The sequence below is a fragment of the Gadus macrocephalus genome, chromosome 4 (genome assembly GCF_031168955.1).
Source record: "Gadus macrocephalus chromosome 4, ASM3116895v1".
Classification (NCBI taxonomy): domain Eukaryota; kingdom Metazoa; phylum Chordata; class Actinopteri; order Gadiformes; family Gadidae; genus Gadus; species Gadus macrocephalus.
Window position 1 is genome coordinate 2,272,424 of NC_082385.1, and position 23,952 is coordinate 2,296,375.

The following is a 23,952-nucleotide window of genomic DNA, read 5'->3' on the forward strand; positions in this document are numbered from 1 at the left end:
ATTTGTAATGCCAATCGGTTCCGCCCTGGATCATGGACCTAGATCCAAACCATCCACTGCAAACTGAGGGGACACCGCCACCCGCTGGCGGTATCGGTGTAGTGAAGTGGTACAAGATTGTCAAGTATGGCCTTCAGAGTCATTTAAAGCAGGGATAGACATGAGCAAACACTGTGAGTGTGCCGGGTTCCCTTTTCATGAATGTACATAGGGACACAAAATTATTATACACGTGAATCTCTCGGATTTAGATAAATAGAGTAAACTTCCGCCCTGTAATGATTTGATTTAATCTTTAAATAATTTATTTAGCAGACGGGCAAAACAACAAAAAATAGCTTTTCAAATAAGGCATGTTGGATCAATGCACGAAACACTTTTCCTTTAATTAAACTTGGAGTGAAATCCGCTTTATTTTCGTTTTTTATTTAGGAAGGTCTTTTAAAAAATATATCTAAATTCAGGTCAGAAACCAAAGAGCCTTCCTCGCTTACGTCTTCATCACGACGTCATCCCGACGTCATATCGCAGTCGGTCCCGAAAGATCAACGTCCTTGCAGTCCTCGCGGGACGCTCAAGCACAAACGCGCTCTCAGCATGGCTCTGACTCTCACATCGTCACTTCCGAGCGGAAGTAGTCAGAAGCGCCGCGAAAAGTTTCTTGTGTTGTGGTGAACAAGGACGTGTAGCAGTGAGCAGCCGGTCGCACTTGTTAATAACCCTACAATCCTTTCCGCTTTGCGCTCGATTTTTGAACGATCCGAGACCCAAACTCGGAAGACGGAGACGCAATATTTAAATTATAAGTAACATTGTGTCGGAGAACGTCGGATAGACGACCACAGCAGACCACAGCGCTAGTATAAAGGGGGTGAATTAGCCAGTATGCTAATCAGTGATTTGTCATTACGTCACTGAGACCCCTGGACCCGCTGATACCCTGACCTGCTCCTCTGAAAGCCCCCTATCCCGACATGGACGACATCAAGGAGAACCTCAACGGTCTGAACCTCAATGGGTCGATGACCAACCCAGCCGGTGGAGAGGATAAGGTGGGTGGTTTTTGATCCGGTGCCTGATTTTTACACATCAGGATCCGAAGCAGAATTTCTTTTATTATATCTTATTGAGCGTGAGTTAATTTCGTAGGCTTGGTTCCTCAAAGGCCACAAGCGGCAACAATACAATATATAGTAAATAGAGAAGTAAAAATAAATATATGTAAAGTATAAGTGAAAATAAAAACAAGTATCACCATAGATCACAATGATAAATAATATTAATTTAGGATTAATAATAAGATAAACTAAAATAGTTGTAACAAGTAAGTCAGTCAGGATTGTCATCTTGTTGTCATCCCGCTTTCAGTTCATAGACTAAATGAATTCTCACCTTTTTTAATTTCCTCCCTACCAGCCGGAGTCCTGTAGGAAGACGAGCACCTCAGAGGACCCTGAGAGCCCCGGGACCACCGGGACCCCCCTCCAGGCCCCCAGCGACTTCAGCGACCCGGTCTACAAGGAGATCGCCCTGGCCAACGGCCACATCAACAGGATGACCAAGGATGAGCTGCGGGACAAACTCTCAGAGCTGAAGCTGGACACACGGTATGGTTGACAATGACGTGAGAAAATGGGACAAGATTGTTTTGGTTTTCATCCGCACTTCATGTTGTCTGCGTTAGTACGACAGACTTTACGTAAACCCCCCCCCCAAAATAGGACGCGGAACCGTAACATTCCTCCATATTTGTTGAGGGGGTAGACTAGACCATCGAGTTATTGCAATATAACGTAATCATAGGCGTAATAAAATAAGGGATTAAATTAAAATAAAGTAAACTGATATATCGATATTTGAAATGGGTTAGAGCTTGACCTATATGTGATATGATCTATAGAAGATCATATCCTTCCGGAAACCAATAAAACGTTTCAAAGCAAGGCCCAAATCCACCAGAGCGAATTGGTGAATTAAAATAATATTAATAATAGTTTCAACTCGATTTTATAAATTTGGAGATAATTCGTCCCAACAATCGAAATCACGATCAAAAAATTTGATTAATAGCCCCACCCTAAACTCTTACTTCAAACCCCCTTCGTGTTCCTCAAACCACACAGAGGCGTGAAGGACGTGATGAAGAAGCGGCTGAAGAGCCACTACAAGAAGCAGAAGCTGATGGCGTCGGTGGCGGACGGCGGCCCCACGGACACCTGCTACGACTACATCTGCGTGGTGGACTACGAGGCCACCTGCGAGGAGGACAACCCGCCCGAGTTCCAGCACGAGATCATCGAGTTCCCCATGGTGCTGATCAACACGCACACCCTGGAGATCGTGAGTGTGTGGGGACGTCCTCGTAGGACCCCGAGTCCATATCTCCTAGTTCACTAGAGTTCACCTGGACTCGTGAAAAGGCTCATGTTGTAACGTATAGTATGTCGCCTTTAAAAATATGACTTAGCATTGTGTTGCGTCTTAGCCTAGCTATCTTTGTTGTGTACGGAGAATGGGTTAACATAGAGATTGTTATTGCTTGGCATTTGTTTCTATGAACATCTTTATTGTACAAACTGAGATATACTGTTTCTTTCTTCTGACAAATGTACTTGTTGTAAGTCGCTTTGGAAGTGTCTGCTAAATGCCCTAAATGTGAATGTAAATATTAAATATTTTTTTGAGATACAATGCCGTTTCAAAGACTAGAAACAAAGGATAAGGTTGACTTCCTGCCTAGTCATACGAGAATATGTCCAGTAATAGTCCAGTAATAATAGAGTTTTTTTCTGAAAGTATTTAGACGATAATGTTCCTTCGTTTTCACAGGAGGACACGTTCCAGGAATACGTGAGGCCGGAGGTGAACTCTGAGCTGTCGGACTTCTGTGTGCAGTTAACAGGAATCACGCAGGTTGGGTTTAAAAAAAAAATCACCTTTTTAATCAAAATAACATTCCATGCTGCAGCGCCGCTTTAAAAGTATGAGTTTATAAACCCTGTCCGTGTCGGAATATTAAGTTTGAAACGTGACGTTTTGTCTGACAGAAAATGGTGGACGAGGCCGACACCTTCCCCGCGGTCCTGCAGAGAGTCGTGCTCTGGCTTCAGGAGAGGGAGCTGGGGACCAAGCACAAATACGCCATGCTGACCGACGGGTGAGAACAATGTGGGAACCACAGGGCACCACGCCATGCGATACGATAGGCGATACATGGCCCGCCATACCGATAATATCGCGATGCAGCGATTCTGCGATGATGGGCAATCCTACAACGATGCATCACAAAATATGTCTTAACTATGGATACAAATTGACCATGAAAAAGGATTGACGTGCTGGATTTATGTCTTTAGTTAACTTCCGTTCGAGTTTCCCTCGTTCATGTGTTGAGCGCCACCTGGAGGAGCAATGAAGTAGTGTAGTTGGGGCCTCCCGGTGGTTCATTGGGTAGAGCATTAAATGTATAAATATTTGGCGCCAGTCTATCTATTCTCGTTTCCCAGTAATACGGGCGACGATATATTGCCTTATCGATATTTTGTCCCACCCCTAGTGTCATGGAGTTGGTCAACGGTTGTTTTCCGTTGGAGTTGGTTTCCAACGGGATGTGACCGTACCAGGGTTCCCTGTGCTCCATGTTGGCGTCTTGTGATTGGCTGACCGCTCCCGGGTGTATTTTAATCCCAACGGGTTCTCTCCTCCTCAGCTCCTGGGACATGAGCAAGTTCCTGAACATCCAGTGTCGCGTGAGCCGGATCAGGTATCCGCCGTTCGCCAAGAAGTGGATCAACATCAGGAAGTCCTACGGCAACTTCTACAAGGCGAGTCTTGGTGACCGCCACTCCTGTTGAACGTGAATGTGAACCTGCCTTGATGGAATGTTATTAATCATGCACACGACCCACTGGGATAGTCGTACGCACGCTATACGTTGGTCAGGTTCACCTGCAGGTTTTACTATCAATCAAGATCCCCGAATACTATAAAGTCAGAAGAATAATGCAAAGAAGTTTGTGCTCTGGTTGTATAACAGCTGTATGACATCTGCTAAAGTGCTTTTATAATTAAATAATTTAATAATTCACATGTGGGAAGTCAAACTACATCTGGAGCCGGGGTTTGTTCCCTGAGTTTGAACATAGATTATCCTTGATTACTTGCTTCCCAAATTATTAAGACATTAATTATTTAGCAGACGATTTTGTCCAAGGCGACTTACGTTAAGTGCGTTCAACCTAAGGATAACCCCCCAGAAATGGAATCATCCGATCGCATACAACTTAAAATAATGAGCAGACTCAAACTTACCGACTCTGTGACCCCCCCACCCCCCCCCCCCCCCCCCCCCGCGCCTCTTGTTCGTCGGCTCGTCTCCATGTGTTATTTGTGATTTAGTTAGTTTATTATCTATGTTCCCGCCCGCGGACCATAGCCCCCAGTCTAAGTTAGTGTTGTTGTTGTTGTTGGGCCCCCCAGGTGCCGCGCACGCAGACCAAGCTGAGCACCATGCTGGAGAAGCTGGGCATGCGTTACGAGGGCCGCCCCCACTCGGGCCTCGACGACTCGCGCAACATCGCCCGCATCGCCGTGCGCATGCTCAAGGACGGCTGCCAGCTCCGCGTCAACGAGCGCATGCACGCCGGACAGCTGCTGTCGGTGCCTAACTCCGCCCCCATGGAGGGGGCCCCGCCCCCGCTTAACCCCCGCACCCGGGAATGACCCGACGGGTTGAAGAACGGACAACCGGGAGAAGGGGGGGTGGCGGCGGTGCTTTAAGAGCTCGTCGCAGGGAGGGGCGACAACCCCAGACACTGCCACAAATCCATTTCCGAAGTCTACGAACTTCGGAAAGGAATTGAAACGTCCGAAGCACTTTTACGATGGTTGTGACACGGTCGATACACCGCTTAGACCTGCGGGTCGTCGGCGTTGTTATCGGAGGCACAGCGACGCCATTTTTTGCTGCTGTTTCTCCCACTCTGCTAAGGTTCATCGCCGCCCGTGTTCAGGGCCGCCACAGTGCCATAACTCCCACAGTCGCTATGGAAACGTGATTAGGTTTCTGTTCATCTGCTTGTTTTTCTCTCCCTTAACATGTAATCCTGGCAGAGTTAATCCACATTTTTATTTATGGTCGTCAATCCATTTGATTTGGCGTACTATCATTTAAGAAGAAGTCAAGATTCAGTAGGTTGTGATTTCATGTTTGTCCCAACAGTTGATCTTGGTCTTTTCCGTGTGAAATCTGACTTGGGCTTTGCGTGCTTTGAGAGGTGTGCTAGTTTTTTAAGGACACTGAATGAGTTTTTAAGCGGTCACAACCTGGTTTGTTTATACAGAAATAAATGGGACTCCAAACAGCCATTGTCCGTTTTATTTCCCTCCTCTGAATGTACTGAATATTTCTGTTTCATTGTTTTTCAGTTTCACTGCATGTGTTTAGATGTTGTTGAAGACAATAGGTCTTGAATTGCAATGTGTTTAAGCCAGTGGGCCCAACGTTTATTTTGTCGACACAAACTGAACTGAAAAAAGTGTTGTCTTAGTGTAGACTGGAACGTTGATATGAAATGGCCAGGTGGAAATTCATCCCAGCATGTTCGAATGTCTGTCATTTTGTTATGCCACAAATCCAAAAACACTGAGATGCAGCATAGTTTTATTTAATGGAAATTGTTAATTTAATAGAGCCATTACAGGAATGATCTGCATAATCTCTTTGGTCCATGCAACATTTTTGTTGAGTTTATTAAAAACAACGTGATGGAATATGTGCAATCATACTGTGCTATATATTATATATTTTTCAGTGGTCATTCCTATGGTGTTCATTGGTCCATTTTGCAATTAGAATAAGGTCAATATGCCACTGATGGCACCACAGTCCTGTCTTGTTAGTACAACATGGCCTGGCTCCAAACCATTGGTCTTCAATTTAGGAGCAACATTCTTTGCCATGTAAATAAAAAAAAAACAAGCTTATACGATGGATACAAAAATTGTAACCATTTTCACTTCAATTATGGGCCTCCTTCCCCCTGGCGGCCATCTTGGCTCCATCGTGGTAATCTCGAATTGAAGATGGCCGCAACGAACGAGGCACTCGACGGCGCGTCTGAGCCCCGCCGCCGCCGCGGTCGTCATGGCGACGATCAGAGGCAGGTGCTGTAGAGCGTGACCTTGTGGCTGATCTCGTCCATCACCTTGCGCACAGTCTGCTCCAGGAGGGCGAGCTCCTCCGCCTTGTCCTCCAGGGTGCGCTGGTTCACCTCGTAGGACCGCTCCAGCTCTGAGGGGAGGAGATGCACTTAATGTACGCACTTAGTGTATGTTAAACGGTGAACGGACTGCATTTGTACGGCGCTTTTTTTGTAACCAGTGGCCACCCGAAGCGCTTTACAATATTGCATAACATTCACAGATTCACACACCTCCGACGGCGGCGTCGGCCAGCTCGTCGAGAGCAGTCAGGGTGAGGCGTCTTGCCCAGGGACACCCCAACACTCTTCTTGCTAGGAGGAGCCGGGGATCGAACCAGCGACCTTGCGGTTACCAGCCAACCCACCCTACCTCCTGAGCTATTGCCAGGACGTCCTGGCACTTTATGTACGCACTTATTGTATGTTGTACATCCTTGCACTTAAAAATAGTACAGAGCATTTAGTAGCATCTTATCCTAGCTATCTTTGTCGTGTACGGGAAATGGGTCAACCTAGCGGTTGTCAGTGCTTGGATCTTGGTTCTGGGAACATCCTTACGGTACCGACAGCGATTTATTTAGTAAGCCTCTTTGGATAAGGCCTAAATAAGGGAATTTATTTAATTTTTTTATGTTATTTTTTCCAGCGGCAGTGAATGATAGGTAGGTTGTTTTCATTTAAAAACGAGAAAATTCGCTCATCCATGAAGAATGAAGAGGTGCTGTACCAAAACGTAATTATAGTTAGCATAAAAAAAAATATATCTTATTTTTTTTTTTTTTTTTTAAGCTCATAAAATAATTTGGGTCGCACATAAATTGACAGGGTCGGTCGGAAACCGGAACCAAACAAAAAAAATTTTTAGGCCTAAAGAAGCGTCTGCTAAATGACCTAAATGTTAATTTTATCTGTATAAAGTCTGGGGATGGGGGGGATGAGGGATGGGTGCTCACCTCGTAGCCTCTGGAGCTTGTCGCTGCTCTGGGCCAGCAGCTCCTTGGCCTCCGTCTGCAGGGCGTCTGCCCTCCGTCTGGCCTCCAGCACCACCTCCCCCTTATCCTCCACCAGCTCCTGGGCCCGGCCGTACTGCTCCGTCACCGCCCCGTCGAACTCCTGCAGGAGGAAACCGCCGTACGCACACAGAACGCCGTGAATGCTGGGTAATGATTGGAATGGGATTTCAAACTAGTGTTTTGGGTTAGGGTTTAATTAAACCAGGATTTGGACTGGGATCAAAACTAGTGTTGTGGTTTAGGGTTTAAACAAGTGTTTGAACTGGGATTAAACTAGTGTTGTGGTTTAGGGTTTAAACCAGGATTTGGACTGGGATTAAAACTAGTGTTTTGGTTTAAACCAGGATTTGGACTGGGATTAAAACTAGTGTTGTGGTTTAGGGTTTAAACCAGGATTTGGACTGGGATTCAAACTGGTGTTGTGGTTTAGGGTTTAAACCATGATTTGGACTGGGATTCAAACTGGTGTTGTGGTTTAGGGTTTAAACCATGATTTGGACTGGGATTCAAACTAGTGTTGTGGTGTAGGGTTTACACTGGTGCAGGGACGCGGGAAGTGGGGGTGCTTAGGGTGCTGCAGCACCCCCCCCCCTGGCGGCCTCTGGCTGTAACTGCAAGTGAGAAGGTTTTCTGAACAAATCAATACTTTTTATTTTTTTTTTATAATTTTATCATGCAACATGATTTTTCATTAAATTATTGACATCCACCCTTTTTATGATATTTATCATATTATCATTTCATTTTATTTAGAACATTGTAGTAGGCTGACGTAGGCTATGACGCACAACGCAGAACTGTCGATAGCTGAATATCGTACTATGCTGATTTACATAAGCATGTTGGTGTTCAACATCTGTTGTAGTGAACATTCTAAAACTGGTGTAAAATGTTGCTGCCATATTAATAGACACGTTGAATGTTATCGTTATGATTCTGGAATCCTGCACGTAAACTGGTTGGCAAAAAAAGAGCAAAGACGGACGGTTCACTTGACGGAGAAACCGTCACTTTCCTCATATCAGACAACTCGTAACTCTGGATGAAAATGAAGGCTTTCTTTTATAATAATAAATAATAATACATTTAATTTAGAGGCGCCTTTCAAGACACCCAAGGTCACCTTACAGAGCATATAGTCATCATAAATAAAAGAAACATAAGGGGTAACACTGTCGATATTTATCAAATAAAACATAGGGGGTAACACTTTTGTTTTTCTTTGGTCGTCATGAAAAAAACCACAAGTAACCACAGGTAACACTGTCGTTTTTTATTGGTCGTCATGAAAAAAAACGACAGTGTTACCCCTTGTTTTTTTCATGATGACTGATAAAAAACGACAGTGTTACCCCTTATATTTTATTTGACAAAGACAACAGTGTTACCCCTTATGTTTCTTTTCATGACGACCAATAAAAAACAACAGTGTTACCCCTTATGTATTCTTTCATGACGACCAATAAAAAACAACAGTGTTACCCCTTATGGTTTTTTTCATGACGACCAAAGAAAAACGACAGTGTTACCCCTTATGTTTCATTTGATAAAAACGACAGTGTTACCCCTCATGTTTCATTTGATAAAAACGACAGTGTTTTCCCCTTATATTTATTTCATGACGGCCGATAAAAAACGACAGTTATCCCTCATGTTTTTTCCATGTTGACCAATAAAAAACGACAGTGGCACCCCTGTCGACGTTTTTGCAGGGATCGGAACATGAGCTGTTTAGAGTGTTAACCTCCGAACTTAACAATGCACCATCAAGACACTGGTTATAGTCATCACAAAGGTTATACTTGACTTTATAATTCGCATGAAATAGAGAAAAGATACTTCCAACAGAGTTCATCAACCAGACTTGAACCCCGGTCTCCAGGGGGTTAGGCAGAGTGCACCCCACTGCACCACTGAGGCGATGTCAATACACAATAATCAATCATCAATAAAGAGGATATACATGACATTAAAATGTATGTGTGTATTTCTATTATTTCCCTTATGTTTTTTTTCAAGACGACAAATAATAAACAGTGTTACCCCTTATGTTTTTTTTCATGACGACCAAAAAAAACAACAGTGTTACCCCCTTCATGTTTTTTTTCATGACGACCAATAAAAAACAACAGTGTTACCCCTTATGTTTTTTTTCATGACGACCGATAAAAAAAGGAACAGTGTTACCCCTTATGGTTTTTTTCGTGACTACCAAAGAAAAACGACAGTGTCACCCCTCATGTTTCATTTGATAAAAACGACAGTGTTACACTGTCGTTTTTTATTGGTCGTCATGAAAAAAAACATAAGGGGTAAGACTGCTGTTTTTTATTGGTCGTCATGAAATAAACATCAGGGGTAACACTGTCGTTTTTTATTGGTCGTCATGATAAAAAAACGACAGTGTTACCCCTTGTTTTTTTCATGATGACTGATAAAAAACGACAGTGTTACCCCTTATATTTTATTTGACAAAGACAACATTGTTACCCCTTATGTTTTTTTTCATGACGACCAATAAAAAACAACAGTGTTACCCCTTATGTTTTCTTTCATGACGACGAATAAAAAACAACAGTGTTACCCCTTATGGTTTTTTTCATGACGACCAAAGAAAAACGACAGTGTCACCCCTTATGTTTCATTGGATAAAAACGACGGTGTTACCCCTCATGTTTCATTTGATAAAAACGACAGTGTTACCCCTTGTGTTTTTTTTTCAGGATGACCAAAGAAAAACAACAGTGTCACCCCCTATGTTTTATTTGATAAATATCGACAGTGTTTTCCCCTTATATTTATTTCATGACGGCCGATAAAAAACGACAGAGTTACCCCTCATGTTTTTTCCATGTTGACCAATAAAAAATGACAGTGGCACCCCTGTCAACGTTTTTGCAGGGATCGGAACATGAGCTGTTTAGAGTGTTAACCTCCGAACCTAACAATGCACCATCAAGACACCGGTTATCGTCATCACAAAGGTTATACTTGACTTTATAATTCGCATGAAATAGAGATAAGAAACTTCCAACAGAGGTCATCAACTGGACTTGAACCCCGGTCTCCAGGGGGTTAGGCAGAGTGCACCCCACTGCACCACTGAGGCGATGACAATACACACTAATCAATCATCAATAAAGAGGATATACATGACATTAAAATGTATGTGTGTATTTCTATTATTTCCCTTATGTTTTTTTTCAAGACGACAAATAATAAACAACAGTGTTCCCCCTTATGTTTTTTTTCATGACGACCAATAAAAAACAACAGTGTTACCCCTTATGTTTTTTTTCATGACGACCAATAAAAAACAACAGTGTTACCCAGGGACGCGGGAAGTGGGGGTGCTTAGGGTGCTGCAGCGGCCCCTGGCTGTAACTGCAAGTGAGAACGTTTTCTGAACCAATCAATACTTTTTTTTTGTTGCATAATTTTATCATACAACATGATTTTTCATTAAATTATTGACATCCACCCTTTTTATGATATTTATCATATTATCGGTACTATGCTGATTTTACATAAGCATGTTGGTGTTCAACATCTGTTGTAGTGAACATTCTAAAACTGGTGTAAAATGTTGCTGCCATATTAATAGACACGTTGAATGTTATCGTTTTGATTCTGGAATCCCGCACGTAAACTGGTTGGCAAAAAAAGAGCAAAGACGGGCGGTTCACTTGACGGAGAAACCGTCACTTTCCTCATATCAGACAACTCGTAACTCTGGATGAAAATTAAGGCTTTCTATTATTGTCACTTTCCTTTGTAAACCTTTAGAAATAACCTCCTGAATCCTTGTTATAACGCTGTGTATAATCCCGGACCGCAACAGCTTGTCGGCATGTTGTTAGTGTGTGAAATTCAGCCCAGTATCAGCCGAGTTGACGCTAATTTCCACATTGTTTACTTGCTAACGTTTGTGAATAACAGTGGCTAGTTGGCAGAACTCTTTTTACACACCAGTAGAGTGTTTATCAGAGCGGATCCCTGAATGTGACGTCACCCCTCATCTCGCCTCTGTAAACAACGGATGTTGCGCAGCATTTATTATGACGTCATTATATAGATTCTCTCTCAGCACCCCCCCCTCGGACTGACTTCCCGCGTCCCTGCACTGGTGTTGAAGCTGGGATTTCAACCTGTGTAGTTAGAGTTTAAACCAGTGTTTGGACTGTGATTTACCTTGTGTTGTTAAGAGGTTAAAGCAGTGTTTGAACTTGGATTCAAACTAGTGTTATGTGGAGTTTAAACCAGTGTTTGGACTGGGATTCACAAGTCTTGTTGCTTAGGGTATAAACCAGTGTTTTTACTGGGATAGTGTTGTCTGCTATCTGGTGTACAATCCAGTGTGCTGGGGGTTGTATGTATGTATGTGTCTGTGTGTGTAATTGTGTATAATATGTACTGTATGTATGTATGTGTGTATGTGTGTATGTGTGTGTGTATGTGTGTGTGTCTGTGTGTGTATGTACTGTATGTATGTGTATGTATGTGTGTATGTGTGTATGTGTGTGTGTATGTGTATGTGTGTATGTGTGTATGTATGTATGTATGTATGTATGTATGTATGTATGTATGTATGTATGTATGCATGTATGTATGCATGTATGTATGTGTGTGTGTATGTATGTATGTATGTATGTATGTATGTATGTATGTATGTATGTATGTATGTATGTATGTATGTATGTATGTGTGTGTGTATGTATGTATGTATGTATGTGTGTATGTATGTATGTATGTATGTATGCATATATGTATGTGTATGTGCGTGAGTGTAGCGCCACCTGCTGGGCCTGCTCTGCGTCCTCGCCGGCCCGCTCGCTGCTGGCGGCGGCGCCGGCGGCCGTGCGGCTGGCCTCCAGGTGGCTCTGCCGCAGCAGCCCGACCTCCCGCTCCAGCTGCAGCAGGCGCCCCGTGGCGTTGCTCAGGGAGAACTCCGACGCCTCCATCGCCGACTCCACCTGGTGGTGGGGAGGCGCCATGACAGGGACAGAGCCCGTCACACAGAGACCACCAATAGCGCTCTCACAGGTACTGGATTCTCTTCCGAATCGTTGGTAGCCCTTCCCTCTTCCCTTAGAGTGTTTACAGATACTGGACCGTTTCTTTAACCGCCTGGAGTCTCTCTTGTTTACCTTCAACCATAACCCACCATAACGTCTCACAACCAGTGTTGCCACAGTTACCTTGAAAAAGTAATCAGATTGCTGATTACTAGTTACTCCTTAAAATAGTAACTCAGTTACTTTACTGATTACTTGATTTTAAAAGTAAAATAACTAAGTTAGATTACAAGTTACTTTATTAGTTACATTTAGCTGCGACAACACCTCCTACCGCCTAAAAATAAAAAATTACAACCGGTTTTGCCAATACTAACTCTTTGCTCTAATTTCCAAAGAATTGCAGATAAAAGGTACCCTACCCATTATTTTGGATATGGTTCACTCCCGATTTTTTTATCTCTGAAGTCACGTTGATAAGACCCCACGGCACCCGGTGCACCGGGTATTGTAACCCGGTGTACGGGGTACGTCCGTTTGATATACATGTGAGTGTGTTTCTCAGGCCGTTGGCGCCTGTAGACTGGGACTACGCGACTGGGCCGGAGCCTCACCGAGAGTAGCAGGGTCATGGTGCTGTTGGTGTTCTGCATGGCCTGCTGGATGGCGTCGCTGGCCAGGTTCTGGGCCTTGTCTGCCTCCTCCAGCGCCGCCCGGGCCAAGTCGATGGTCTCCTTCAGGGTGGAGGCCTCCTCACTGTGTGGGGGGATGGGGGGGGGGGGGTGGGAGAGAGAGAGAGAGAGAGAGAGAGAGAGAGAGAGGGGAGAGAGAGAGAGAGAGAGAGAGAGAGAGAGAGAGAGAGAGAGAGAGAGAGAGAAGAGAGAGAAAGAGAAAGAGAGAGAGAGAGAGAGAGAGAGAGAGAGAGAGAGAGAGAGAGAGAGAGAGAGAGAGAGAGAGAGGAGAGAGAGAGAGAGAGAGAGAGAGAGAGAGAGAGAGAGAGAGAGAGAGAGAGAGAGAGAGAGAGGTGGAGGAAGGGATGCGAAGAGATGGAAAGGGAGAGAAAAGGGAGGGAAGGAGAAAGATAAAGTGAGGGAGCGAGTGAGATAGATGGAGAGGGAGAGAGAGGGAGAGAGAGGGAGAGAGAGGGAGAGAAGATGGAGAGATAGAGAGACGGGGAGAAGAGCACACATCATTAAGTCATTCCGCAGAACAAATAAAATCTTCCTGTACATTCGCCATGCATGGCCTCGCCATCTAGCGGTAGCATTACATCGTACAAATCTTAGCCTACCCTGTAGCTACGCCGCGAGCCAACCCCGTGGTGCAAGCCCTGTGTCTGTATGTGTGTGTGCGTGCGTGTGTGTACCTGGCGGCCTTGGCCTGCAGCAGTAGCCTCTCAGCGGCGGCGATGTCCTCGGCGCTCTGGCTGAGGACGCCCTCCACGCTGGTCAGAGAGCTGACCCGCTCGCGGATGTCCCGGGTCATGTTCTGCAGCTCGGACGACGAGGTGGGCAGCTCCATGGCCAGCACCTCGTTGGACACCATCTCCACCACCGACACGTTGGCCTTGCCGTCTGCGAGAGCGGGTTTACCAGGGTTTTAAGAGGGTTTGTGTGTGTGTGTGTGTGTGTGTGTGTGCGTGCGTGTGTGAGACAGTAGGGCCGTTGTGTATGTGGGTGTATTAAACAACAAATAAACTACATTTGTGACGTTTATGTCATCTTGAACCTAAAGGTTGGGAAAATCTTGTACTCTTGTAAGCTATTTCTATTAGCAAAACATAAGCCTACGATAAGAAAATGCACAATATACACTATGTATCACACTATGAGCTTTAAAATGGATACACACAAATCAAACCTCATATAATACCACAACAACACATGAAAAACTATGTACGAAACATACGGATTCATTCTGACGATATGTGTGCGATGACTTCCTTTAACCACTAGAGGGCAGCAAACTCACTCAAGTGATCGCCCGTGTCAACACTGCCTGGTGGTGTAATCCCGTGTGTGTCAGACTCACTGGTCAGGAGGTCTCGTATGTCCCTGATGAGCGCGCGCAGCTGCTCGTTGCTCTGCTCCACCCTCTCCTTGCTCTGATTGGCTCTGACCAGCACCTGCTGGGCGGTCACCTTGGCCTCGCCCGCACGCAGCTTGGCATCCCACACCTGGGGGGGGGTGGGGGGGGGGGGGCGGAGGGAGAGGGTGAGGGTGGGGTGGGTGTGAAGGTGGCTCAGCATACAAATTAGCTTTGGACTCTCTGATATTCTGCAGCACTTGAAGCCCTGGGAGAATGTGTCGTGTTTTTTAAGGACGGTTTGATAATTAAGGGAATTGAAACTTGAAACTTGTTTGACTCTTGTTGCTCTCTGGATTTCGTATTTTAATCTCTATCTTTTCAAATATTGCCTTTTTGATTGCTATTATCACATGTTTGTTCATCACAATGCTGACTAACATAAGAATTATACTGTGTACATTTATTCGATTGAGTTATTTCCAATGTTTATTTATGTTAGTAGTTTCCTCCTTCTCATTCCTATCAACATCCTGTACTTTCTCCTGCGAATCCCACATTTGCTGTCTGGGATTAATAAAGCACATCTCATCTTATCCAATGATCAAATGTTGCATGCATGATAATAAAATACATCGACACTTACAACATTCTTGAGATATTTTTCACGAATGTACTTTTGCTATTTTATAAATTAATAAAAATCATCTGCTTCTTATTTAACGGTGCACATTTACAAATAAAACCCTGTTATGTAGGCCTATACACTCGATGGCCGGATGTGTTTGATGGTTAAAACATTCCCAGTCCCCCCAGTCCCTCCAGCCCCACCAGTAACACCATTCCAACCAGTCCCACCAGTGTGCACCAGTCCGACCAGTCCCTCCAGCAGTGTTGCCAGATTTGCGCCAGATTTCCCGCCCAATCTGGCAACACTGCCCACCAGCCCAACCACTGTCACCAGTAGCCCCAGTACAGTCCCCCCCCCCCCCCCCACTGGGCCTCACCAAGCGGGACAGCTTCTCCACCTCCTGCATGGCGGAGACGATCTCCAGGTCCAGGTCTTGGGCCGACTTGTGGGCGGCGGCGGAGGCGGCCACCAAGCCCTTACAGTCCGTCTGGCCTCCGCACCGGGGGGCCCCGTCCTCCCCCACGCAGCCCAGACCCCCGCAGGGGGCCCCGGAGCAGGCCTCGTCGTTGCCCCCAGCGGCGCCGCACGTCTGGGGGGACAGGAAGTGGTAAAGTCGTTCGGACAGGAAGTTGTAAGCTTGTGAGTGCCGCAGCGTTTGATCGGACAGGAAGTGGAAAACTCGCGAGCGACTGCAGCGTTTGATCGTTTGATTGACAGGAAGTAGCCGCCTGAAGAGGTTGATCGGACAGGAAGTGGTAGTCATGGTTCATGATCTTCATAAAGTTGATCTCTCTTTTTTTTCTTGCACCCTCCTTTTTTCTCAAACACACTCTCTCTCCTTCATCTATCTGTCCTCTTTGCATCCTCTCTCCCTCCCTTTTCTCCCCCTCTCCCTCTCCTCTTTTTCCCTGGTGGGTGGGCGGGAGTGGCACGTATTGGACGCATGTGATTTAAACACATTTAAATTCTTTCGGTACTTAATTAATAATTAAGTAGGCTGCGCATTTACTGAATAGATTACCGAAGCTGGCAAATAGATTAACATTAATAGAGGAGATATTTAACGTTCATAGCCAAGTCAATACAATTTTCACATCTGCTGAGAGAGAGACAGAGAGAGGCAAGAGAGAGAGAGAGGGGCGAGAGAGGGGCGAGAGAGGGGCGAGAGAGGGGCGAGAGAGAGAAAGGTAGAGAGAGAACAAACTCCAACACCCCACCCTCACTTTTAGTGGTCTGGTGGGTCGTTATTGTAACCCTTGATCATTATGGGATGGGGGCCCAGGTCTTCCCTAAGCTTGAGTTTAGACCCAAGCAAGACTGTGGGACGTCATGAGGGGCAGTAACATGGCAACAACAGAAAATAAACTAAAACTTGACATGGAATACTTGAACACCTATGTTAAGGGTGACATATTACACCACCGGGTGCGAGTGTGATTAGCCGTTACAAGCTGTTTTGAAAATCGGCCTCTTATGACATCACAAGTGGGCGTGTCCCCCTAGATGTCAGACAAATATACGAGCAACCTTTGCTACAGTCCACTGGGTAGGCTGGTAAGACTGATCTATCCAGCACACATCTACGTGGACACGCCCTCTCGGGACGTTAGAGAGGCCGATTTTCAAAACGGCTTATTATGCCGGTATAGCCCCGCTCAGTTCCGAGGTCGCGTTTCCACCGCCGACAGTACCCTTTATGGTAGGCCGGATGTCGATCGCCACGGCAGCTACGTAAACATCGTGACATCATAGCAGCGCGACACAGAGTAGCCTGCTCATTAAAAACAATGGAAAAGTTTAACGCGACACATTAAACCAAGAGCAACCTCTGCACGTCTTCCTCCCCAAGAATGCAGAGGAACGTCTCCACCTCCTTGTTCGCCCAAGCAAGTGTTTTATGCGACATGTTCATTGTAAAGAATAATACCTCGAGGCTACTGTTTGTTTGTTTTTATCCCCACGTCGCCCGGAAGTGACGATGCTGTCGACCAATCAACGGAGGGGGTGTGTAGCTTGAATTTTCCGGCACCCTTTCAGGCGACTCAGTACCCCAACGGAGGAGCACTTTAGACGAGGGCAAAACGAGTACGGCTCAGTCCGGGTCACGCCCACTTTTGGCGGTGGAAACGCAATCCGTACCGCACCTTTGCGAACCGAACCGTACCGCACCCTGCAGCGCCATTAGCGGCTAATCACACTCACACCCGGTGGTGTAACATGTCAAACCACAGCCAGCCTGCGTCCTGTACCTTCACGCTGAGCTCCGAGAGGTCCATCTCCTCCAGCGAGGCGTCCAGCTTGTCCAGCTTCTGCGTCTGCCTCTCCACCTTGCGCTCAAACTCCTTCTGGGAGCCGCTCAGTTTGTCCTCGGTGGCTTTCCGTAGGGCCGCCGACTGCTCCACGGTGTTGCCGGGGTGACTGGTGGAGGAGTTGACCTGCAGCTCAGCCATGGTGGAGTCCAAGTGCGCCTCAGAGATGGTGTCCATCGCTCCTGAACACGCCCAGGACGAGAAACACAGCGTAAAAACACCGTACAGACTTCGGATATTTTGTGTTTAGATTGTATTTTAATAGTTTGTGTTGGATTTTCAGGATTTTTGGTGATGTATGTTGATGATTAATAATCCGTTTTTAAAAGTGTTTTACTTATAAAAGTACTACTGCAAAACAGTGGGCCAACGGTAGAATAGTTTGTGTTACACAATCATATTATGCAAGCTTAGCGCCATTAGCTTCCTATAATCCCCGGCGTTGATGGAGGCAACTCAACAAACCTATCGCCTGCACATCAAGAGTAGGCTGAGATGAGTAGATTCAGACCAACTTATTGCCGAACTGCCATGGCATTTAAACTAATCAACCCTTCAGACATCTTTAAAGTAAAGTGACTTACAGTTAATTTACAACCCGCTCATTAAGGAGCAGGAAGTGACATCATGCTTAATGCTTGCACAAAGGCACCTGCAGGCTGGGCAGACATGGGGGATCAAACTCCCAACACCTTCTGCTGGGAGTTAAACACCTTACCCAGTCCGCATTCGGCACCCCAAAGAGAACAATCCCAGTAATCCCAGTCCCGTTGGGATTCCTATGAGGATCATTATGGGATGTCTCACCCTGGAAGTTGGAGTTCTTGGCGTTGTACACCTGCTCCTTCAGCTCCTTCACCGCCCGCTCCAGGGCGCCCGCCTCCTCCGTCAGCTGGTCCAGGGTGGCGCGGGTGGTGTTGCCCTGGTCCCGGAGACTGCCCAGGTCGCCCTCGGTGGTGTTGAGCATCCCGTTCAGGTATGACATCACGCCGCTGAGGTCACGAGGAGGAGATACCAATGAGGTTCTGAGGTCATTTGAGACCGGGGTTTGTTTTTAGGCTGAGAACGCAGACAGGAAACACCTGGCTCTGGCCTCACACTCTGAGACCGTTTGGTGGAGCGAGCAGCTGGTAGAAAAGGTTTCTCAATAGGGAATCATTAACATCCTCGTCCGCGGTGTAATTTAAGGTATCAACGCACTTTAAGTTGCTTTTTGTTCAAGTGTCTTTTTAAATAACGTAGTACTAAATCAATATTACTGTCTCGTGCTGCTGGTATGAAACGCTTGCCCTGGTTGCAGCTTTCACTACACAACAGCAGGAGTTGGTTGGGCTTGAAGAGCCGAGACAGTTTGTACACAACCCAAACCCTGTCTGGCCTCACGTGGTATGAGACTGTAACCCATTACCTGGAAGACAATAGGATAGGGGAGAGGACTAACAAACTCCAGAAATCAGAAATGGTGGAAGGTTGGGCTTGGGGCTAGCAACCCCAACTCGCAAAATCCTACATGCTGCAGAAACGTTGATGAAGAAAAAAATGAAAAAAATATATTTTTTTACCTTAATATAAATAAATACATAATCGTAACCTTAAAAAAAATTGTTATGATAATCGTTGCAATCATCAAAATCAAAGAATAATTATTATAATAACTATGATCTAAGTGAAGGCTACTTCACTCACAACAGCGCACGCGTTTCAGTAGCCATCTTTAAGAGCGTGCACTCGTGTTCAGCGGCCATCTTTAAAAAAGCGTGCTCCCCCGTCTCCCTCCTCTCCCCCGTCTCCCCCCTCCAGCCTCACGTACAGGATGTGGTTCATGAGCTCGCGGGCCTCGTCCAGGGCCGCGACGGCGCCGTCCCCCTCCAGGACGACCCGTACGGCGGCGGCGTTGGCCTCCAGGCGGCCGACCAGCTCCCGGTACGGCGCCGTCACCGCCCCGCCCCCGCTCTGCAGCTCGGCCACGTGCCCGCTCAGAGCCCGCGTCTGGTTGGTCAGCTCGCCCACCGCGACGTCCCACAGGGCGAAGCAGCCGTGGCACGGCTCGCAGGCGGGGAACGCGCCGCTGGAGCCGCGGGCGCACTGGTCGCAGCGGGGGCCCGAGACGCCCGCCACGCAGGGGCACTGGCCGGAGGAGCGGTGGCACTGCTCGCCCGTGATGCCGCGAGGGTCGCAGGCGCAGGCTGGGGGAGGGGGAGGGATGAGACAGGGGGTTATGGGGGTCACAGGGGGGGTGACAGGGTCACAGGGTTTGGGATGCAGCGATGTGATTGGCCCGTTGGTTTATTGATTTGTGAGGATTTATTACCTTGATATTTATTATTAAGACGGAAGGAAGCAGATTCTGCGGCAACGCCTTCGGAATAAAATGTGCGGTGTTACACTTTGATAAAGATTTTGTTGTTCCTCATGTACTTTTGTGGCTGTATTCAAATTAGTGTAAACCCTGGTGAGGTGAAGCAGTTAAACCCCTCCAACGGGCTGACGTTGATCGTCGTCACGGTAACATAAAGTAACGTTGGCATGTTTGGGTCACACCCTCCGCACCCTCCGACGGAGAGAACCACCTGGAAGGAGAGGCTTCCTGTTGTTGATACTATCTCTATCCTCTTGACCCCCGGGGGGCCCTCAATGGGAGCCTGGGGGGCCCCTCGCTGGGTCCCTGGGGGCCAGGAGTGCAAATGTGGAGTGACAGGTGGGGGGGGCCCCCGACGGTCGGTCTCTCTCTCTCTCTCTCTCTCTCTCTCTCTCTCTCTCTCTCTCTCTCTCTCTCTCTCTCTCTCTCTCTCTCTCTCTCTCTCTCTCTCTCTCTCTCTCAGCAGATGTGAAAATTGCACTGACTTGGCTATGAATGTTAAATATCTCCTCTATTAATGTTTATCCATTAGGGTTGCCAGCTCCAGCAATCTTTTAAGTAAATAAGCAGCCAACGAAATTATTAATTTAAAAAAAAAGTAAACGTGTTTTAATCACATGCTCGGTGAACCCATTCTGCAGCTTGCCGGGGGTAATCGAATACGTGCCACTCCCGCCCACCCACCAGGGAAGAGAGGGGAGACAGAGGGAGGGAGAGGGGGAGGGACAGAGAGGAGGAGGGAGAGTGGGAGGGAGATAGGGAGAGATAGAGAGGAGGAGAGCGGATAGAAAGAGGAGAGGGAGGGAGGAGAGAGAGAGAGAGAGGAGGACAGATGAGAGGGAGGGAGGAGAGAGAGAGAGAGAGAGAGGAGGACAGATGAGAGGGAGGGAGGAGAGAGAGAGGAGGACAGATGAGAGGGAGGGAGGAGAGATAGTGGGAAAGGAATGGAGGGTGAGGGAGGAGAGAGAGAGAGATGGAGAGAAAGGAACGGAGAGAGGATAGAGAGAGGATAGAAAGAGGAGAGAGGGAGAGAGGAGAGAGAGAGGATAGAAAGCGGCGAGAGAGAGGGAGGAGAGAGAGAGCTGTTCTGAGTCAGATGGTAGGAATGTCAGGGGTCAAAAGAGGCAAGAGGGTAGCTCTGACACCAGCCACCATTTCACTGCAGTTATGCAGAGGAGCATGGCGGGAGCGGGGGGTCTGGTTTTATGAATCAGTGTGCGTGCGTGCGTGCGTACGTGCGTGTGCGTCTTTGATGGTGAATTATGACTGCTGTCGTGGAAGGCCGTGGCTACCTTAGAAGATCAGGTCAAAGAAGGCATCCCAGCGACCCGATGCTCTCTCTCTAACTATAGGGGGCCTCTCTCTCTCTTCACACTGAGAGATATTTCTTCCTCTGCTCCTCGACAGTAAACACTGTGATTAGTTTACCTCTTCAGTCTACTCTCTCTCTCTCTCTCTCTCTCTCTCTCTCACCCTGGTCTCTTTTTAAACACACAAACACACACGCAGACTCGCACACGCACAGCCCTGCATGCACCCAACTACACACGAAAGAAACAAGAAACAAGAAACACATGCGCACACGCACCTCAGGCCGTAACACAATCTCATTTACATCTCTCTCTCCATTCTCTCGCTCTCTCTCGCTCCCTTTCCTACTCGTTTAAAGCACGCAGAAACACAAACACACACACACACACACACACACACACACACACACACACACACACACACACACACACATTGCTTATGTGGGAGTGTGCTGGCCGGGCCGTACGTCTTTCCCACGGATCGTTTGCTGTATCGAGTGACGGGGGGGGGTCAGTGTGTTCCAGCTGGTCCGAACCGGCCTGAGAACCTTCGACAGAGTGGGCCGCAGCGGCGGTAATTCAGAGCGCCCGGGAATGATGCGTGACCACGAGAACGGGATGCTTGGGAATTGTGGCGAGGAACATCTGCTTCTGGTCCAGGGGGTCATTCCCAGAGACCTGGCGCTGCCCCCCACTCGCTCCGCCTTTCTTCTTCTCTCTGCTCTCTCTCTCTCTCTCTCTCTGCTTTGTTTCTGCCTTATCTTTATCTAAACACGTCTTGCTTTCGCCTCTTCCTCCATTTTGTTCTTCCTTCTTTCCGCCTTTCCCTGCTTCCTTCTTTCCTCGATTCCTTCCTTCGTTCCTTCCCTGATTGCTTGCGTGCCTTTCTCTCTCCCGCGCTCTCGCTCTCCATCTGTTGGTGTCTCTCTCTCTCTCTCTCTCTCTCTCTCTCTCTCTCTCTCTCTCTCTCTCTCTCTCTCTCTCTCTCTCTCCCTCCCTCTCTCTCTCTCTCCCTCCCTCCCGCCCTCCCTCCATGCATGAATCTCTCCCTGCATTGAAGAATTCATTCTCCAGATGGACTTGAACACTGAGAAGCTCTTGGCTGGCTCCTGGGGTTGGTGGGTTGGCAGAGAGTGGAGTTGTCACTGGATCCGAAGAAACGGGAATTTGTAGCCAATCCCACACAGTCACACATTCATACTGTCACACACGCACATATACACACACACACGCACACACAAACACACACACAGTCACACGCACACACATACACACGCGAGCGTACACGGCGCACACACAGACACACAATCTCACTGAGAACCGCAAAACATGTCGGCTACATAAATCCTGGCCTCTCATACGTACAGCACCCTCTCCTGGGAACGTCTCTGACGACGGAGAGGAGAGACGGAGAGACGGAGGAGTGTTTACTCCACCCCAGCGACCGGGGAACTCACAGCAAGAGAGGAATCCATGGTTTAATATCTGGGTGTTTGGTGTGGATATTTTGTTGGTGGTGTGTAGTACCACCCACACAGTACCATTATCCTCCGTACTATTACTTTAGCCTGGTTAATGGCTGCTACTTTGATATGATGGATGACATGTTTTGGTGTTGGAGACCATGACTGGCCTTTCCGATGTCTCTTTTATTTAAGGTTCTGGTAGCAGGCGGGGGTGGACCGCGGCGGTGTAACGTCAAACCCTGCCATCTCAGATCGCGGTTCACCAATGTTTGTATTACTAGATGGGAACCGTCAATTAAAACTCTCAACTGCTTATATTAACTGTAAATGATCTTGAGGTCCAAAACCTTTGATCTACAACGTTTTTTTTTAAACCCTGCAAAAAGTACCGCCTACAAGTAAAAAAATACGATCGGAGCCAGTTCGTGAAGGATTTAGAAAAAACTGACAAATCGGGTTCCATCCAAGCCAGTGAGAGGGGCGTGGTCAAATGTTTTCAAACCTACGTCACACGAGCAAAGGTCCTCAGCCAATAGAAAACAACCACTTTGGAAAAGCGTCTTCAGCCCGAAGTAGCAGACATTTTGTTTTTTACAGAGAATTTCCCCTGTTTAACATCTGTATACATTTTTGTAATAAAACTGTTAAGCCGAACAGGACTGTTCTCAACTGACAAGTGTGATTTTATGTTTATTTACCCTTTACCACCTTAACGTGTCAACTTTGACCCTTTGGTCCAAATCTCCGTGACCTTTGTCTGCACTTCAAGCCGAAAGGTTTCATAAACCCTGTTTTTAAACGCAGGGTTAGAGAGTAATAACAGGTGATGAACGACCGAGTCTTGGTGTTGACCTACCGTGACATTTGACCTTGGGATCCCCCCAGAACAGATCTCTGCACTCCCGACACGTCCTCCCACCGAAGCCTGGTTTACACGAGCACTGTCCTGTCAGCTACACACACACACACATGTCCGCACACGCACACACACAGACAGTCACAAACACATACAGGCAGACAGAAACACACACAGGCAGCCACACACACACACACACACACACACACACACACACACACACACACACACACACACACACACACACACACACACACACAGGAGTCACTACATATCCAAAACATACACATGTAACAATGTATTTGCACGGGCATGGCTTCGTGTCCGTCTGTATGATCGTTAAGAAAATTCACTAACACACATCCTGCATATATTCCAAGCCTTTCGCACCAAACACATGGATTTAGATATGATCATGACATCATGACGTCATGACATCATGAGATCATGACGTCATGACATCCTTACATCAATAGATTAGGTCGGATGAGATAGAACTTCGCACAGAGCTTTAAAGCAAGTCGACTATTTATAAAGCTCAGGATGCAGCAGCAGCAGCCAGAGGCGCGGGGGACAATAAGGCGTCGGGTTTTGAATCTAAGTGGATTCTCCGTCACGTCGGGGTTTTTCTAGAGAGGAATGCCTGGTGTCCCAGGGTGCACTTCAGAGACTTCCTTCCTGTGATGGATGACAGCCAGCAAACACAAACGTCCACGATTGCACCACTACCTGTGTTTGTGTGTGTGTGTGTGTGTGTGTGTGTGT

At 47.0% G+C, this 23,952-nt stretch overlaps 2 protein-coding genes across 2 annotated transcripts in view; one reads left to right on the top strand and one right to left on the bottom strand.

Annotated features, from left to right (window-relative positions):
- The first annotated feature begins 580 nt into the window (after positions 1-580).
- eri1 (exoribonuclease 1) lies at positions 581-5,772 on the top strand. The gene is made up of 7 exons (XM_060049511.1): positions 581-1,052; positions 1,417-1,607; positions 2,124-2,340; positions 2,830-2,913; positions 3,048-3,157; positions 3,710-3,824; positions 4,480-5,772. Exons 1-7 carry the CDS (start codon positions 975-977, stop codon positions 4,720-4,722), a joined length of 1,038 nt encoding a protein of 345 aa, XP_059905494.1. The 5' UTR covers positions 581-974; the 3' UTR covers positions 4,723-5,772.
- The window catches only part of LOC132456640 (laminin subunit beta-1-like), a 36,511-nt gene continuing 18,204 nt past the window's right edge, over positions 5,646-23,952 (bottom strand). The window contains exons 18-28 of the mRNA XM_060051047.1: positions 23,188-23,284; positions 19,007-19,382; positions 18,004-18,188; positions 17,137-17,378; positions 15,264-15,476; positions 14,263-14,407; positions 13,598-13,805; positions 12,846-12,987; positions 12,013-12,189; positions 7,157-7,316; positions 5,646-6,292 (exon numbers count right to left, since the gene is read on the bottom strand). Coding sequence (XP_059907030.1) covers positions 6,156-6,292; positions 7,157-7,316; positions 12,013-12,189; positions 12,846-12,987; positions 13,598-13,805; positions 14,263-14,407; positions 15,264-15,476; positions 17,137-17,378; positions 18,004-18,188; positions 19,007-19,382; positions 23,188-23,284 — 2,082 coding nt within the window. The 3' untranslated portion in view covers positions 5,646-6,155. The remainder of the gene's footprint in view (positions 6,293-7,156; positions 7,317-12,012; positions 12,190-12,845; positions 12,988-13,597; positions 13,806-14,262; positions 14,408-15,263; positions 15,477-17,136; positions 17,379-18,003; positions 18,189-19,006; positions 19,383-23,187; positions 23,285-23,952) is intronic.